The sequence below is a fragment of the Melanostigma gelatinosum genome (genome assembly GCF_949748355.1).
Source record: "Melanostigma gelatinosum genome assembly, chromosome: 8".
Classification (NCBI taxonomy): domain Eukaryota; kingdom Metazoa; phylum Chordata; class Actinopteri; order Perciformes; family Zoarcidae; genus Melanostigma; species Melanostigma gelatinosum.
The window spans coordinates 11,702,985-11,720,695 of record NC_136641.1 but is presented as its reverse complement, the minus strand read 5'-3'; the positions used below and the strand labels follow the sequence as shown (position 1 = coordinate 11,720,695).

The 17,711-nt window shown below is 43.2% G+C and overlaps 1 protein-coding gene across 1 annotated transcript in view; it reads left to right on the top strand.

Moving 5' to 3' along the window:
* The window catches only part of prdm16 (PR domain containing 16), a gene marked incomplete at its 5' end in the record, with an annotated part of 190,721 nt that overhangs the window by 98,259 nt on the left and 74,751 nt on the right, over positions 1–17,711 (top strand). Inside the window, one exon of the mRNA XM_079273896.1 lies at positions 11,805–11,852. Within this exon, the coding sequence (XP_079130022.1) occupies positions 11,805–11,852 (48 nt within the window). The remainder of the gene's footprint in view (positions 1–11,804; positions 11,853–17,711) is intronic.

Sequence of the window (17,711 nt, the reverse complement as noted above, 5' to 3'; positions counted from 1 at the left end):
ATTTTTTTTGCAGTTGGGTCATTATGCGTGGAAATATATTTGCCTCTAGCTCAGAGCTTTGAGTGTTTGCTCATTAACAATGGCATAGGGTTTCAGGATGGGAATACAACTCCACAAAGGGTTCTTGATATAAATTGCGCACTGAATTCCAGTATTCACTATTCACAAAACAGTTTTTGGTCTTTGCAATTTCATAAATTCATATCAGATATCATGAATAGAAATATTCCGTAATCGGATTTTCCGCTTCTGGGCGGACCGCATTCCTTCACAGCTCCTCTCTTCCCCTGCAAAACATTTAGATTTCCAATTAGCCCCTGAGAAGAATGGCTAATTTACCACAGCGAGCAGGCGCCTGATGTCTCAATCTGCCGGGTGTCAGCACTGTGAAAAGGAGAACTCTCATGTAGGTACACACAAGCCCATGAAAGTACTGCACTGAGTATGAGTGGTGAGAACAGATCTAATCCAGCATGGGGAGTAGAAGAAAAAGTCTTTTTTTTTAATAAATGAATGCAACACAAATAGGGGAGCACTTTCAAAAAAAAAAATCAGTGAAGAGGGGTCTTATTGAGGCACTAGAGCGGCAGGACAGGCAGCAGTTCAGCAGTGGCCCCAGATTGACTCGTCTGTGAGTGTACAGCCAGCCAGCTCCTCCACACAACACCCACATTGTCCACTGTGCCAAGGAGCCAGAGCAGCGCTCCACTCCTCAGGGGGCTGCCTGAGACGAACACATTATAGATACATGTTAGCCTTGGCCCGACCTTCTGTATACTGTGTGGAGCACTCAGCGGAAAGAGACAGAGGAAGGAGGGAGGAGATGAGAAATGAAATGCACATGGAAGTTATTGAATGCTCCAGAAAGGATAAGCCTGTCCGACAGCTTAACAGCCTCCAAAAAGTCAAAAAAACTCTTATAAAGAGAGCATTCTTATCACTCGTACATCGACTGAATTGAAAATGCTGTGAAACAAGATACACTGTATCTAGACTCCGGGTGAGAAGAGATAAAGAGAGAGAGAGATTATATTTGGTGAGACAAGATGTCCATTGGCTTCATAAGCTAGTGGTTTTGGCTTTGGTCATCCGTCAAAATCAGCTCACTAGATCGTCCGTCTTTTTCTTTGTGCCTTATGTGCCTTTCTTTGTCCCGATGGGAAACCTGAAAGCTGCAGCGCTATCATGCTGTGTAATGGTCACCAGCAAGCGGCCAAGCTCCCTCCCTCGGCCCTGATAGGGAGAGAGAAAGAGAGATTCCTGTCTGGCTCCCAAAACCCAAACATTAGTGTCACTGTCCTGTTCCTCTCGCTCTCCCTTTTCCCAGCCTGCTTTTGAACACACACAGTTCCCCACAAAATGTTGTTTCAGCTTCTATCTCTCCACTGTCATTAACCAGAGGCAGGTTGACTGACTGTCTACGTGTCTGCAGCCAGTCCCTCATTCACTTAAGGCCCATCAGCGGCCACAGTCTTTATCTTGCCCAGGGAAGCCCTGTGATAACACTGTTAACAACAGCAATGTGTGGCGCGAGGGAGCCACTGGAGCTGCCATTGTCAGGGTGAGTAAGTGAGGTCAAGGGCTTTTAGTATCTGGTGACGTTTGCAGCAAATGTGCTCCAGCTCAACGTTATGCTCCTTACACTCCCTGTCTCTTCTCTTCTCTCTGTTCAAACTCTTCTCCATCTTTTAGTTTTCCAAGCCCTTCCCCTATTCTCTTCTATCCAATGTTAACAGTTTGGCGGGAAAATAAAATAAAAATAAAATCTTGACTGAGCTCGGCAGGACCGAGCAGGGCCTTCTCTCCCCACGTGCCTTAGGGAAAACACTGGTGTTATTTTAGAAATCACACTGTTAAAGATTAATGTGGGCCTGGAGGAGTGTGTCATCGTTCCTTAACGACAGAGCCGAGACGCTAAATAAAGCCGGCACTGTGTTCTCTCCCACAGCCCAAGGACAGATAAGTTTCCTCTCACCAGGCTCGCCCCTCTCCCTCCCTCCTCCTTTGTCCACGAGCTCTCTCCCTCAGTCATCTATTGCAACCACAGGGGCCAGAATGAGAAGAGATGTAATGAGTGAGCTGCTCCGAAAAATCAGTGTCTTCCCTCATCTTAGTTTGTTTGGTCATCACCTCTCTATTTTGTTATTGAAATACACTACGTCGTGGGCGAAGAACAGCTTATGTTCTGGCTTTGCAGATATAAAAACAACGAAAAAAGGGTCGAGAGGGTGTTCGCAAATGTTTTCCGTGCTGATTGCTCTCGTTAGATGACGAATGGAAAGTCCCGGCAACTCCCCCAATAAAGTCATCTGTCATCATCCCACGGACTGGCCAGACAGACAGACAGCTATAAACCAGGGTTCAGAGACCACTGCAGAGCATCCGATCGGTGCATGTCATACCTTTGTTATTCTAACAGCCAGGATGATGATGATAGCCCGACATTAAAAACTGGTATCACTGACACCAATGAAGATAGTAATGATGAGAGTATTAACAGTTGGTGATGACGACAATAAAGACCTGTGAAGTTTGATGAGTCTCAAGTCTGAGGTGTGCAAATGGGACTTAGTATCCCTTGTTGAAGGTTTTTGCTGATAACGGAAGCGCTCGATAAGCCGGGGAACATCAATCTTAGTGACAGAGATAGTCTCTGCTTCACACTAACAGGGTTGTAAAAGGCCTTCACCTTATATGGCCCAGCTAATAAACTCATTTGTGATGAGCCCGAAGGTCAACTGACTGGATATTCGCATTAACCTGCATGTTAGAGGTGGGTTTTGTCTTTGACAAAGTGTAGAGCATTTGGCAGTCTGATGGAGGGCTCAGAATTATGATCTTTGGTATTGATGTAACAGCACTTGGTTTAAAAGTCATAAGTGAGATTGAACTTTGGAATGACATGAGGTATCTGTCAGAAATTAAAATTCTACTTGGCAGTGTCTTGCACCACAAAGTCCACTGTTGTGCACACTTTTTCCATTCAGTGCCCCAGGAACGCCGGCAGCATCGTATCATCGCTTTTGCAACATCATTGCCACGCTGTCTTTTGAAGTCTGAGACCATCCCTGAAATGATCAAAGCAAGTGACACTTAAACTCATCTTGGGTTTTGATGGCAAACACATCAGACAATGGCCTTTGTACAAGGGAGTGTGACAGCTACATTATCTCCACTCCAATTATATCTTCGCTGAATAGTCCTCAAGGCCAAACCATAAAGACTGATGACAGAGACTCAAAAATGACACAATTACACAATAATACAGCTGCATCTTACAAAGATGTAGCTGTATTATTGTCAAGCGGTAGTTGACGAGATGTCTCACAGCGCTGGTTTCATCCCAGACACCAACAATAGCTGGTCTTTGAGAAAACAGGACAGTAGTGAATCAAACGATTACAATGTTGTGGGACATTGTAGCCATCTAATCAATTTCATTAGCTGCATAAATCATGACAGCTTGACATTTATTGTGGAGGTGATGGGTTTATCCTGTGGACTTGGAGACAGCTCTGGTGGTGATAAATGTTGCTATCTCTTGAGAGCGAGGATAAATGGAGAGTGTGTGTGTGTGTGGTTGTACAGAAAGACAGAGGGAGGGTTAGAAGGAAGAAAAAAAACTGAACATGGAGCATTAGAGCCCCACAGAGGTTACTGTGCAGCAACAAATGTTAGACTGAGCAAATCAATGAGGGCAGAATGGTGGAGGATTCATTTGCACAATGGGCTCAATCAATCATTTCTCATTGCTACTTTGGTGTTTTGCATTGTTGCTGCTTTTCAAATGTACTTGTAATTTTGTTTTGGTTGTCAACTGAGACAATTTAGAAAATGATTTGCTGAATAATCTAAGGACATGATTATATTGTTAGTTATTCCTTTGCCTGAACAACTGTTTATTTCATGGTATTATTTAGAAAGTATTAAATTCTTAATGGCTGGTAAAAGAACCAAATCTGAAAATAACCAGTCGTCATGATATAGCGGCCATTATATGCATTTGGCAATACTTTTTGCCGAAACCCCATGCAAGAATGTGTTCCTCACTGGCCACCATAGTGAAATAAACCATGTGTATCCAGTATGTCCAGACAGTATCTTTTGGCTGTAGCAGCTGGCCTAACTGCTCTGGTCTTTATGTTTCCACTGTGCAAATAATCTGATTGGCCACCAGAAGAAATCACAAGGATAACCAGTGCACTAGTTACAGTCCATTTGTTAAACACAAACCCCTCTTGTGTATTATCTCCACATCATACCCAAAATGATACTCATGCTAATAGCAGCCATTACAGCTATTAAGCTGCCGTTATTATTTATATCGTGTGCGTGCCTCAGTTACTTGCGTTTGAAACAAACCCTTTGACTTTACTTGTTGATGGCGTTGTAGAATGCCAAAACAAATAATGAGGAAACACACAAAAAGGCATCATGTTAAACAGATGCAGGGTTCAGTATGTCTCAGTCATTTCATTTGCATGTTTGTTGCGGTTAATAAAAGAGTGTGTTCAAATTAATTGGTGCAATAAAACCAGCTAAAATCACAGACTGCCTACCTGACAGAGTGTGTTGTGAACACTAGGATCTGTGTCCTCTTTCCTCAGCACACGCCATACTATTCACCTCTGTCCTGCTGGTGACCTAACATCTAAGCTCGACATCTTCCCTGTAAACACAGAGGCCATACCTGTACAAAAAGACCATTGAGAGAGTGACGATAGTTTAACGAACTAAGTGGATACTTTGAGTGTACAGAAGACAGAGGACCTGTCGGAGGTGTTTGATCTGCATAACTGTAATTATGGAATGGTTCTAGTATGTGTATAATTTGCCTCTATTTTGGTGCATCAGATCAAATCAGAGTACCCTGATGCACACAAACAAAAAACACACTCATACCACTGAGCAGGAAATCCATGGTCAGGCCTTGTTTATTTATATGCTGGAGAAATCTCGTCAGCGAGGCAACCGGTGTGGCTTTGGCCTTCTCAAGCATCATCATCATCATCGTGTGTAGGGCTTGACCTTGGTATAAACCCTCTGAGCCCTAAAGAAAGCCCTCGCTTGTCCCACGCACTGACCCATGTATACATGCACTTAGCCTCCAAGTCACTGGAGACTTTTCAGTTCTACGTTTGGGCCTGCGCCCAAACTCCACGTATATGCGTGTATATGTGTGTTGGACAAAATTGAAGAAAAGCCACAGGATGGATTTGCAGGGGGATGCCTGACCGACTAAGACACACAACTGCAAATACTAGCTATCTCAAAATGTATTTCTCCTCATTTCCCGGCACTCTGTGTAACTTCTGTCCACATGCAGTCTTCTTATTTGAGCCAGATTGTCCTTCCTGTACATATATTGAATTTAAAGAAAGCGGGTGAGTGGAGTAATGTAAAGCTACCAAAACCCCTCTGTTTATGTTGAAATATGCAAACGGTGTAAATATTTAGCCGGACCCCGACAAACGATATGCAATTTACTCGCCAGTTATCCGTCGTCACGTGACAATATCTCAGTGGCTGCTGTCCAGAAAAGCCCCTGATGCGATGAGCGATCCCCCTCTCTGTGTTTCCGTGTCCTTTTCTACCTAAAGGAATTCCTGGTTTGAATTAGGAACTCATATTGGCAGTAGACAGAGGGACAGACAGTGCGGTCTGGTGTATGTTTCTAAATACACAAATTCAGTTTACAAGGGGAAATGGAGATATGAAACATATGACATTGCTGAGCTGAAAAGCCAAAATCGAATTCATGCAGTGCATAAATGTAAACATTCATATATGCATAGGCTGCGCTGGCATCTGAGGTATGTGAAATGAAAAGTATCCGTGGCATGACCTTTGATTCGATCTATATGCCCTCAAGTCAAGACCCTAAATCTTTCTCCGACAACCCCCCCTGCTTGCTCAGAGGCAATATGTGTCATCGGAAGAATAGGAGATCATTAGAAATAAGGCAATATTATTTTTCTTCCTGCTGCCACGTATCGATAAACTGCAACCTTTATCAAAATGAAGAGGGAAGAAGTGATATATCATTATCTGAAATGCATGCCACAGCAGCTGCCGATGCTGTGTCGGCAATCCTCTTAGGCCAAAAGGTAGGGTTATTTACAACGCTGCTGTTGTCACAGCATCTGCTCGCGGAAGATCTATCGGCACGCACTTATTCACTTATGATTATTAGTGATCATCTGCTCAAATGACTTATCAATAAAGCGAAGGCCAAGCAGATAATTTATCTGTATGGTTCTGTCGATATCAAGTTCAGAGTCAACGGCCTTAAAAGGATAGGGGGCATTGGACGTCAGGTGATGGATGGTCATACAAGGCCCCCGATGAAAATATGACCCTTTTAATACATTTGCAGAATCTTGCTCTCTTTCCTCCTCCCTCTACCTCCCCTTTGCATTCCTCTCACTCTCTTTTTCATGAAAGTGAACGTCTTTCCCAAGGTGTGTTTGCTGACCAAGTGCAAACCTCACCTTGCAACATCACTTTCTTACAGACAAATGAGTTCAAACGCTGCAACTGTCAAATGTATGAATACAAATATTGAACCCGCTCATTTGTACTAAGCGCATGATGTGTGGCAGCTAGACCGCACATGTCTGTTCAAGACCTGTGAATCATACAGGACATTGAAATGATGAGATAAACCTGCCCAGTGTCGACGCAAACCCTGCCAGGATATTTCACTGTGATATTTTCATCATAAATCACACAAAGACTCTGAGGACACACAGGGTCAATGCTCGTTCTGTAAATATCAGCCGTTTTGTGTTTGACAAGTGGCCGTGACGTTCCAGAGTCGCACAATGGTTCTGAGTGTTTGTCTTCCAAATCTAAGCTTTGTGCGCTAAGCCCTATCTCACCAACAGTTCTCAGTTCCGTCACAGGCCGCACCCTGAATAGACCCATCTAGATGTAGGGTTGGGTAACAGTGTTGGCTTTTTGCGTTGGTGTGATAAGTGTCAAGCTAATCTGATCTCTCCTCTTTCTTTCAGACAATGGCATCTCATGCATTCCTTTGGCATCAGTTTATTTTGCTTTTACCAATGAAGTGTGTCATTTTCTCACATTAAGCTTTGCAGCAATATGTAGATAGAGATAAGGCATCAAACAGTGATTATACTCATAATTACCTTTTCAATCAACCAACACGGTGAAAGAGAGGGAGCAAAAGAGAGAACATGTCCTTTCAGCACTCCCATTGATGTTTGCCTTGGCCAAAGCACCTCAAGTCTTCTGCTCATTAAAGTCATCATGAATATATTTTATCTGATGGACGCCCAGTTTCCTGGTATTTAGCAGTGCAAAGTTCTACCCTGTGTCCTCGTCTCCTGGCTTGGTCTCCCCGCCTCCCCACTTAAGCTCAGTGAGCAACCTCATTGTTGAGGCATGTTTTTAAGAGGTCATAGCTCTGGTCTTGTTTTGGGTCAGCCGTCAAGGCCCCTATCTGTGGGAAGCCTCGAAATAGCCACATTTTACTCCCTTTTAAAGGACAAGCCATGAGAAAGGACTTGGAACTACAACCAGGCACCATTTAAGCTAATGCTAAAAAGCAGACTGAATCAGACTTGTATCCTTAGTCAAACAATCTCTGACTCTGGCAGGAACGTGTAAAAGGTTCGTTATCAGGGTGTCCAAATGATAGCAAGAGACCTCAGAGAAAAACACTGGAGACTTGATATCCTCAGTTCTTTTTCTTCCTTTTTTGGAGTAGTGCTGTTTCATTGATTGTAATGTGTTCCGATCAGATTTGCCAGTATCTGGAAGTCAGAGGAGTCAGATCCATTTGTTGAGATCATGTTTGACGTGATGGTTAGCTCCTATTTTAAAAGCTCCAGCAATGAGAAACAGAGCCTCCCCTTTCATTTTTCTTTCTTTTTTTCTCTCTTACACAAATACACTTTCTCTGCAGTTTATTATTCAACACGACCCACAGTGAAAGACCGCTACCTCTCCCATCTATACGTCAAACACATCAATAACCCGTCCATGGCATTGCCACCACAATGAAACCCTGTCAACGTGCCAAGAAGCTGCAAAAGTTCCCAATAAATGCGTAGCAAAACTTTCAATTTGTGGCTTTCTTGGTGTGGCAGTTGCAGCCAATGGGTTGTCAGTCAGGGCCCTGGTTCAAAAAGCCCTGAGGTTTGTTTGCTGCTCGTTCTTTTTGGAAACTTGCGGCTTTATGACATCCGCAGCCATCCATTGAGCCGTGTTGCTGTATTGCCTCACATTATCCACAGTTGAGGAGAATTGTTTTTGGCGACAGAAAGCTAAAATTTTCCTACGTGGGGCCCTCTTCTTCTTCTCCTCGTGCCTCAGCATGATGATGAGGAGCAAGCTTTCTGAGGTCTTCCTCTAGTTGCTATGGCTACTTAGCACCTCTCATTGGTGTGATTAGAAGTCATGATGCATGGGTCATTCTATGAAGGTTTGACTTGAGCTGTACATGCAAAACCACCACATATACTTCATGGGTCCCTATACAAAAAAAACCCTTTTAAGGCCATTTCTGCTGTTTTTTTCATGTTAAATGAGAATCTGGAAATAAACTGAGCAGGATCCTGCTCCGTCATGTGCTTCAGGCCGTGACAGGTCTTGTGAAAACAATGAGGCAGTCCACTCACTGAGTGTCTCACCCCATGTCTTGTTTTCTTTGTCCGCTTGGTCATCATGGCATGTCAATACGAATGGTGCTAAGGTGGTGTTGAAAAACTCCTGACTCTGTCCAATAACAAAAGCTGTGCTATGAAACACTAATAATGGTGGGGTTTTCCCTCCTGCCTAGTGTGAAAGCACACATCACGGACATAGTGAGATCCACACACATTCACACTTACACAAACACACACATTTACACTCACCCCTAATGAGGGTCTGGACAGCTCTCGGTGGAAGGATTCTGCAGGTGGCTGCACTTTCATCAAGCCACGACTGAATTTGTTTATGTTTGAGGTCATATGGGCCAGAGAGGGAAGTTTGTGTGCCCAGACCCACACACTTGCACACACTTTCTAATTACCCTCGCTCCAGTGTTTTCTCTTTTCCATAAGACATATTGACATGTCAGCATTCTGCAGGGTAGATACAGAACAAATGGACACTTTTACCTCTCTCTGTGTAGTGGAAAATCTATCCCTCTCAACATAGGCCAGTCTCTATTTGGACCTGTCTCACCGACCCAGAGTAAAAGTCACTTTGAGATGACTGTGACACGTGCAATAAATCATCGTGCCGCCAGTCAGTGGCCAATCACATTTTCCTTCCCTAATTAATAGCTTATTTATTTGGTTGGCAGGGTCTTGCTGCAAGGCTATGCTATTTTGTGTGTTTTAGTCTGGTATGTGTGTGTGTGTGTGCAAGCAATACAGTATGCCAGTGTTGAAGGAGCATCTCCACCTGCCTCTGTGTTATTATTGTCATCATCGCACAAGCCTTTTTTTCGCCAGTGGAAACCCCGATCGTTTTAAAATTAAAATTATAAAAAGTCATTGGGTAACTTTTTAACAGACAATAGCAATTTGGATTACAATTGCATAGAATGTAGAGCCAGGAAGGTTTATAATTAGCACTTTCCTGACTCAGCGGTTCTGTACCCAAAACTGAGGTTTGGACGATAGAAAGCCCACACCCTCCCAACCCCCCACCTGAAGCTAAAATACATTAAGGCATCCGTAAAACACTCATGTCTGCTTGTATGTCTTCTACAGTTTAGGTTACTCTTGCAAAATTTGATACAAACACATATTTACACTTGGCATGTAGCTGAACAGAGCAGGGGGAAAGTCCAGAAATCGTCCTACAGTTGTTGAACGCCTGGTAGCATTTTAGACGACTCAGCCAAGCTGTTGGTTTTGTAAACTGTTACAGCTGGTCCTGTGCATTAAAATAAAGGGGAAGTCCTCTTTTTTTTTCTCTCCCTCTCTCTCTCTCTCTCTCCCTCTCTCTCTCTCTCTCTCTCTCTCTCACTCTCTCTATCGCCATGTTTGAAGTTTACAAGCACATTTTTACTTACAGATTAACTTAATTTGTCATCCCGCTGAAACCCCTTTTGCTCTGACACACAGATGTAACTTTGAAGGGTTGTACTATGTAATCCACAAAGTAGATAAGTAAAAAAATTAACACACAGATGAACACACACTACGATGTACTATACATTTTCAAAGAGTGTCATAACAACTGAGAAAAGGCTGACCAGGCTCCTTGGCTTTGTTTATTCATCTGATCATTCATCATGGTCTGATTTTAATGAAACTTCAATGAAACTGCACCTCACCACTTATCGTTTTGACCGGTAACTGTCGCGCCCTATTTTGAAAGGGTGCACATTTTCAAAATAGGTGCGCTACAGTTACCGGTCAAAACGATGTGACAAATTTAATTGGCCGTGAGGGACAAGGCATCTGTTGTTGTTGCGTTGTTTGGAACTGATTTCAGGAACAGGATGCTTCTGTAAAGGTTTAGATGATGTGTAAGTAGGCTAAGAACACTGTTGTAAGTATCTGTGGTGTAATTGCTCCCATTTGCTGAGGCTGAGAAACAGATCCCTTGACAGCTTAATGTAGGAAACCACTTCGTACGGCACGCCGGTGCACATATGGCCCATCTGGTTCACTGTTTAGTGAGAGGAGAGAAAGAAGAGTTGAGAGTGAACTCCTGTTGAGATAACTGTTTTTCTAATTTCCTGGGGAATGAATAGTCTCACAGAGAAACTTACAGTATGGACACCTTTATCTTGAGGCACATGCGAGTGCACACATCCAGCAGCTCATACACACAATTCATAATCACCTCCTGTGAATTGAGGCTTTGTATAGAAAGTGGCATAAAAGACGTTGCTGTATGCCAGCATTGAAAGAATGGCTCCACAGTTTCCATGGCAGATTCCACAGCAGATAAATGTCTCCTTGCCAATCACGGTGGGCCATGCTGGTTGAGGAAATACAAACTTCAATACGTCAGCTCTAATGTAAAGGCAGCCTCAGTCTTGTCAGAACACCCCAACAACACACCTACTGTGAAAGGGCAGATGGGGAGGATAGGGAGTCTGTGCTGGGGAAGTTTTATTGGCCTAATTTCACTTAAACTCGGTAAGTACCACGCTGATCCCCCACCCCACCTAAAACTGCTCTGAAAACAGTCTGCATCGCTTCTTTGATCCTCAGTTGCCATCAATGGGCTTCAGAGAGGGAGAGAAAGAGACAGAGAGACGGAGAGAGACTCTGGGTTGCCATTATATGTGAAATTCCCCTTCATCATTCCCACACTTCCTTCATTTCCTCTGGCAGACACTGGGAGCATTCTACCACCCATCTGCCCCCAGTAAATATTGCTTGAAGGCTTAATTATACACACACACACTCACACACTCACAGACATGGTCTCAGCGAAATTTCCTGCAACGCTGAAGCGGAGAATTAAAATCTGTGGGGCATTCATTCATCAGAGTGTGTGTGTTTGTAGTGTTATTTTTGCTTCTGTGTGTGTTTTTGTGACCCCTCAGTCCATTATTATATCCCTCTGGTCACATTTGTAGCCCAGAGCGTCTGTGTGATGAACTGTGAACACCCTGTGCTCATGTCGTCAACCCATGGCCGAGTCCCTGTCAAGCGCAGGAATCAATATTCTCTTTTCATTCTTCAATAAAAAAGATTTTTCTTCTTAATCAAATCAAATATTGTTGCCTGGTTTATTGTTCTTCTTGACTTTTGAAAAAACTGTGTGGGTTTTTGGTACCATGAAGCGATTTACCAATGTACATCTTCTTTGTGTTTTCTCAGCAGATGATGAACGACCATGACGAAGACTCCCCTGACAGCTGCATCAAAAAGGTAGGATCGTTACACCCGTTGTTTCTATTTTATGAATCCCGTCTCTGTACCCCTGCCCTGCATGAGAAATGTCATGCTGGATTTGTCTTAACATCAAAGGTACGGAAAGTAATTGTGAGGGTGAAGTGATTAAGTGGCAGTTTATAGCAAGCATAACAAGTAGAGCGACGTCTATTCTACGTTTGTAAGACAATGTAACAACGTTTCCTCTCAACTCCTCTGGCTCTGCTTATACACACTAATTATGTCCTTACATGCGCGTCCAGCTGCAGCTTTGATTTGTGCAATTTTTTAAGAGCTGTAATATTATGATATACAGTATATTTAATTATCATGAATATTTTTATTCGAATTACATTATCTGAGATTATCAGCAGAGCATACAAAGGCTTGAACCGATAAATCGTCCTTTTTTTAAGTGTTCATTGGCATTTTCAGTAACTTAGAAAGTCTCTCTTCACTCACACAAAAACACTGACACGTGCACACGCACTGTGACCGACACGTCCCATTGACCAGTCACTGACCACTTTATGAGGTGATAAATTTATTGAAGCGGCTGGGCAGCTTGCTTTTACGTCCAGTGTCGCCAGGTCAAGGCAGGACAGCGAGAGAGTTCATGTCCATCTAATGGTCCATGAAAGAACAATGGCTGCAGCAGAGTGGACACTCTTTCTGAGAGTGACTGAAGCCATGCTGCCGCTGCTCCCAGTCAAGTCAATGGCAGCATAGTTGAAACCCGAATCAATGATTGAAAATGGGACGGCAGTAAATTATATGTGGTTTTATCAGATTAGAAGAACAATCCATATTTGCAGTATATGGCACCAGAATTCAAACTACTGCCAAACCCACTATTGGCATTGTCTTTAAAAAAAAAGATTTTGACTGACCTTGCAGCACAATAACAATACGATACAATAGTGGTCGAAATGTGAACTTTAGTTGCAATTGCAAACATATGTTTACAATTGTAATGTGGACTTTGATTAATGTTGGTTGACAGAACTGAGCTTAAACATTCATTATGTCACAAGAGTGGCGTTCATCGTGGATTTAGTTGTCAAAGAAATTGAAACTGAGATGTGGAATTTGTCTGCAGAGTTTGCATGGGCCTTTTGTCTTATCTCACATGACATGACGGTCAAAACATCAGGAGCAGAACTAATGGTGGACTATTTTTCAATCCATAATCCAGCTCCCCTTAATAAATGCAGTGTGTGAGAGCAGACTCCTCGTGAGCAGCCTTAGCAAGACGTATTTCCCCTAAAATCTCTTTTGGCACATTTCACAACTATGACCAGTTTGGCCCTTGGAAAAACCAAATAACGTGCATGTCCTCATTTGCATTTCAGGTCAAGGGTCTTGTTGCTGTTCCCTCTATAAACAGGCAGGCATGCAAATCACAGAATGCTTGGTTGATTTGAAATCCTACATTTGTCAATGAGCTTATTTTAAGAGTTGACCGCAGGTGGTTTGGGCTGGTCCCTGTTCCCCACATGTTCGTACAATGTGGAAAAACCTCGACGGATTCATAAACTACCTCACCGCCTTTCACATAAGAGTGGCCCGTGCGCTCCACTCTGCACACGCACACACTCACACACTCAGAAAGTGCAAAGACGCGCATACACACATACATGCACTGATAGGAGCGTCATGCGCAACACACACTCTCGGGCTCACACAGATGCAGAATACAGACATACAGTATGCTTACCTACGGTACATAAAACCCAAACACACGCACACACACACACACACACACACACACACACGCTGGCCACATCTCATTATGCAGAGTGTGAGTCGCGGTGGGCCCTCATCGGGCGGTGGCAGACCACATGCCTGTTATGAATATGAATGAAATTATGCATGAGCCATTCCTTATGACATGACTCATTCATCCACATCGTGCAGCCACTCACACACACACACACACACGCACACACTCAGACACACACACACACACACACACACACACACAGGGCATGGGCACACGCACTTAAACATTGACTTCTCCTTTCTCCACCATGCCATTAACATCGCTATGCTTGATTAAGGCAGAATGCTAATTGAGTTGTAGCTTGTGAATAAACTCGTTAACTGCTGAAAGGTGTGTGTGTGTATGTTTTTTTGCTATTTTTTATTTGTTGCCGCACTTTACATTACAGGAAAACAGACCTGTTGTTGTGTTTTTATATGTTAGATATATTTTATAGGGAAGTATCGGTACAGTTCACATTGTCGAGTCAATGTCAACTATATTGCAGCAACTATGGTCACAGGTTATTTCTATAAAGGCAGGCTGACAACTCCTGTACAAAACGGGCAAGGTGCATGGATGGATTAATAAATGAAATGAGATGTGTGAGCACTGGGAGACATAAAGAGGGCTAACTTTAGGCTTCTCTCTCTTTATAAATTAATTCCAGAAGCCCTGACGCAGATATTTCATAAGTCATGGAATATTTAGTAACCTCATCAATACGTGCCAACTTCATAACTTATACCACTGCCACACACAAAGCCTGTGTTTGACACAAGATAAGTATTTGGTACTCAAAAGACAGATTGTTTAGTGGACGTAGTGTTGCTTAACTTAATGATAAGTAAACAGATACTGTGTTACAGATAAACTCTGTACTCGTGAATGAAATAATAACATAAAAGTAAAATTTAAAAAATACAAGAAAAATCTGGACATTATCTACGAAAGACATATGTCTTAATAAGAAGACAATTATATTTATTTATATATGCACAACCCACTACAATCTCAATAATACACACATTGACACATTCAAACTGACCACAAACACAGGTTCATTCCACGTTACTGAGTCAGTCTGAACAAAATGTAAAGGCATGTGGGGGGCACTGGTAGAGTCGGGGTTAATGCAAGGGATAAAACGGAAGCAAAGATGTTATTGTAGCTTCTCCAGTCCACTTACTGAAAGCTGCCCAGAGCTTACAGCTGTGTGTGTGTGTGTGTGTGTGTGTGTGTAGGTGTGTGTGTGTGTGTGTGTGTGTGTCTGTGTGTGTGTGTCTGTGTGAGAGGTTTAAGGCCTTGGATTCATATCCAGCGCTTGCTTAGATATGGATCGAGCCATATTGGCTTACACACATGCATCTTCACACCCCACCCACAGGCAGAAAATAAAAAGATGTGTTATCGGAATTCCCTCTCTGCTTACTTCATCCATCCTCTTCCACTCATTTCATCCCCTACTCTCTCTCAGCAGACGCTATGGTGTTGTTGGAGCTATAGATTGCTATCGGTGGCTATTGATGGTAGGATCAAGGATTGTTTAGTTCGGTCCGGTCCGGCCATACAAATCGGGACTATCTGTCTGTTTAGCTGTCTAGGCCCTGCTTACGTACATTCTCATTCACACACTGCACATATACTTAAGTCTGTGTGAGTGTGTGTGTGTGCATGTGGAAGTTAATAGGGTATCGGAGGCACTTGTGTTTCTTTTTGGATTCCTTGGATTTAAAAGTGGTAGCCAGATAGGGAGCAGGGGGTGAAAAGGCAGTCTTTGCACTGTGTGTGTGTGTGTGTGTGTGTTAATCCTCATCTTCAGAGGAGCGCCGCTGTCCATCCTGACGTGTGTAAACACTCCAGCAGATCAGATGGCAGATAATGACTTCCAGATAGACACCCTCCATTCAACCAGCTGAAAAAATCAATGAGCACTGATTGCTTTTTTCCCAAGACGATCATCTCCCCCGAAGGCTACTATCCATCTCTCTCTCTCCTTCTATCTCCTCTGTCTCTCTCAATTTCTCCGTCTCTCTCGCTCTCCAAGCCCCATTCATTCACCTCTCAATACCACTGCGATTGAATCAATTCATGCTGCTTTTCACAGGGGATTTAATGTGAAAAGATACAGCGGAATATCTCTTTAAGACGATCAAGTCTCTGTTACTCCGCCTGTGTCACTCTTCCTCTCTTATTTGTCTGAGTGAAGGTGGACATGCTTGCCGAACATGTTTCTCTTTAGCCCTGATGATTTCAAGGTTGTGATTTGTGTCTTTCTTTCTTTTCTCCACAGAGATGTGCTTTTAAGTCAAACTCTCAATGTTTGTGATGCAACATATGTGGTAAAGGTTTTAGACGCTGCGTGATTTGAAAATGGAGAGAGGGGTTCATATGAACTCTGACCTATAAGTAGATTTTGTTCCACTCCGTGTTGAAAGATGAAGGAGCCAAATGGGGGTCAGCTGCAGTTGTGAGTCGACGTGTGTGTGTGTGTGTGTGTGTGTGGTGTGTGTGTGCACCTAGTTGTATGTCAATGTCTTTTTTTCCCCCATATTGAATGGAGTTGAATCTCTAAATATGCTAGCTAAATGACCCTTCATGTATGAGGGCTATTATGTGGACAGAGGGAGGCTCATGGGTCACAGAAGTGATCCAGTGCTCCAGGCCATAGTTTACCCCCTGCCAACAGCACTACACTCCCCCATCCCTCCCCCCGCTTAAATAGGCTCATGATTGATTGATAATTATGATAATTTGTTTGAAATGATTATCTGGATATTATAATCACTGCCACCCCCGGTGCGCCACGGGGGCAAGTCATTTTTCATGCTGCTGAACGTTACAGATGCCCCCTGGTTACAGAGGTGGTTGTGTGTGTGTGTGTGTGTGTGGGGGGGGGGGGGGGGGGGGGGGGGGGTTCAGCTAATTTTACATAATAGCCAAACCATGGAATCACAACTTCTGGGTCCTTCAAGTGATGCCATTGCGCCCAAAAATAATTTTTCCAATAAACTTACATTGGGAAAGAAACGTCTGTAACTGAGTGAATACTTTTTTTTTGTAAATTAACTTCCCAGTTTTAATAGTTCCCATTTGAAAAGCCCTGACTTAAATCACTAGGTTGTACAAATTGTAAAATGCACTGACAGTACAATGAAGGCAAACTTTCTTTTGCCACCGAGCAACTCTCAATGAATGGGGCCCTGCCCCCAACGCGGTATCCAGTTGTCTTTATACATCAATGAGTGGGCTCCCCAGAGCCATGACTTGACTGTGGATTGATTTGCCCAGAAACATACATAAATTGAAAGCCTAGAAAGTTGGAATTTACCAAAACATCTTCGATACATTTGAATTGTACTCAGTATGGCACAGATACAGTGCACAGATGCATGAAGTGCAGAAATGTGTCATCAACTAAGTCAACCAACAGAAAACTAATTGACGACAATTTGTATAATTGTTAAATTGTTACTCTTTAAGAAAAAATTCAAAACATTGTTATATATATCTGTTTTGGACTGTTTGTCAGACAAGGCTGAGAACTTCACTTGGGTTTATTTTCAGATATTTCCTTTACTGAAATGAATAATTAAGGGGTTAATCATCGCTGAAAAATCGCGTGTGTAGAAGGTAAGATAGATACATAGAAAGGTTTGTCTACAGAAAGGGATAAAGAATGACTGTATGATTTACTTAATGTCTGCTCTTGGAAACATATAAACCAATGCATGATCAGGAAGTTCCCAAACATCTTCTTGTCATTCTCAGGCCGTGAGCAAACACGCCGTGGCTCCAATCATCCCGTCTTCTCTGTCATTTGAAGGAAAAGAAGGGGAGGAGTGTGTGTGCGTGTGTGTCTTGATGGGGGTGCAGGAATAATATTTGCGGTTTTGGCTTCGCCCCGAGATGACTTAATGATGATATGGGTCCCTTTCTTCTGCTGGGCAGGGTTACGATTTAATGGGCCCTGAGTGACATGTTTTCATTCGGCTCCGTAACCTGCCCCCCCCCCCCCCCACCCAGCACCGCCACCGCCACCACCTTCCAAATATACACCGCCGAATCCTGCACTGTGTCGGGTCAGACGAGGA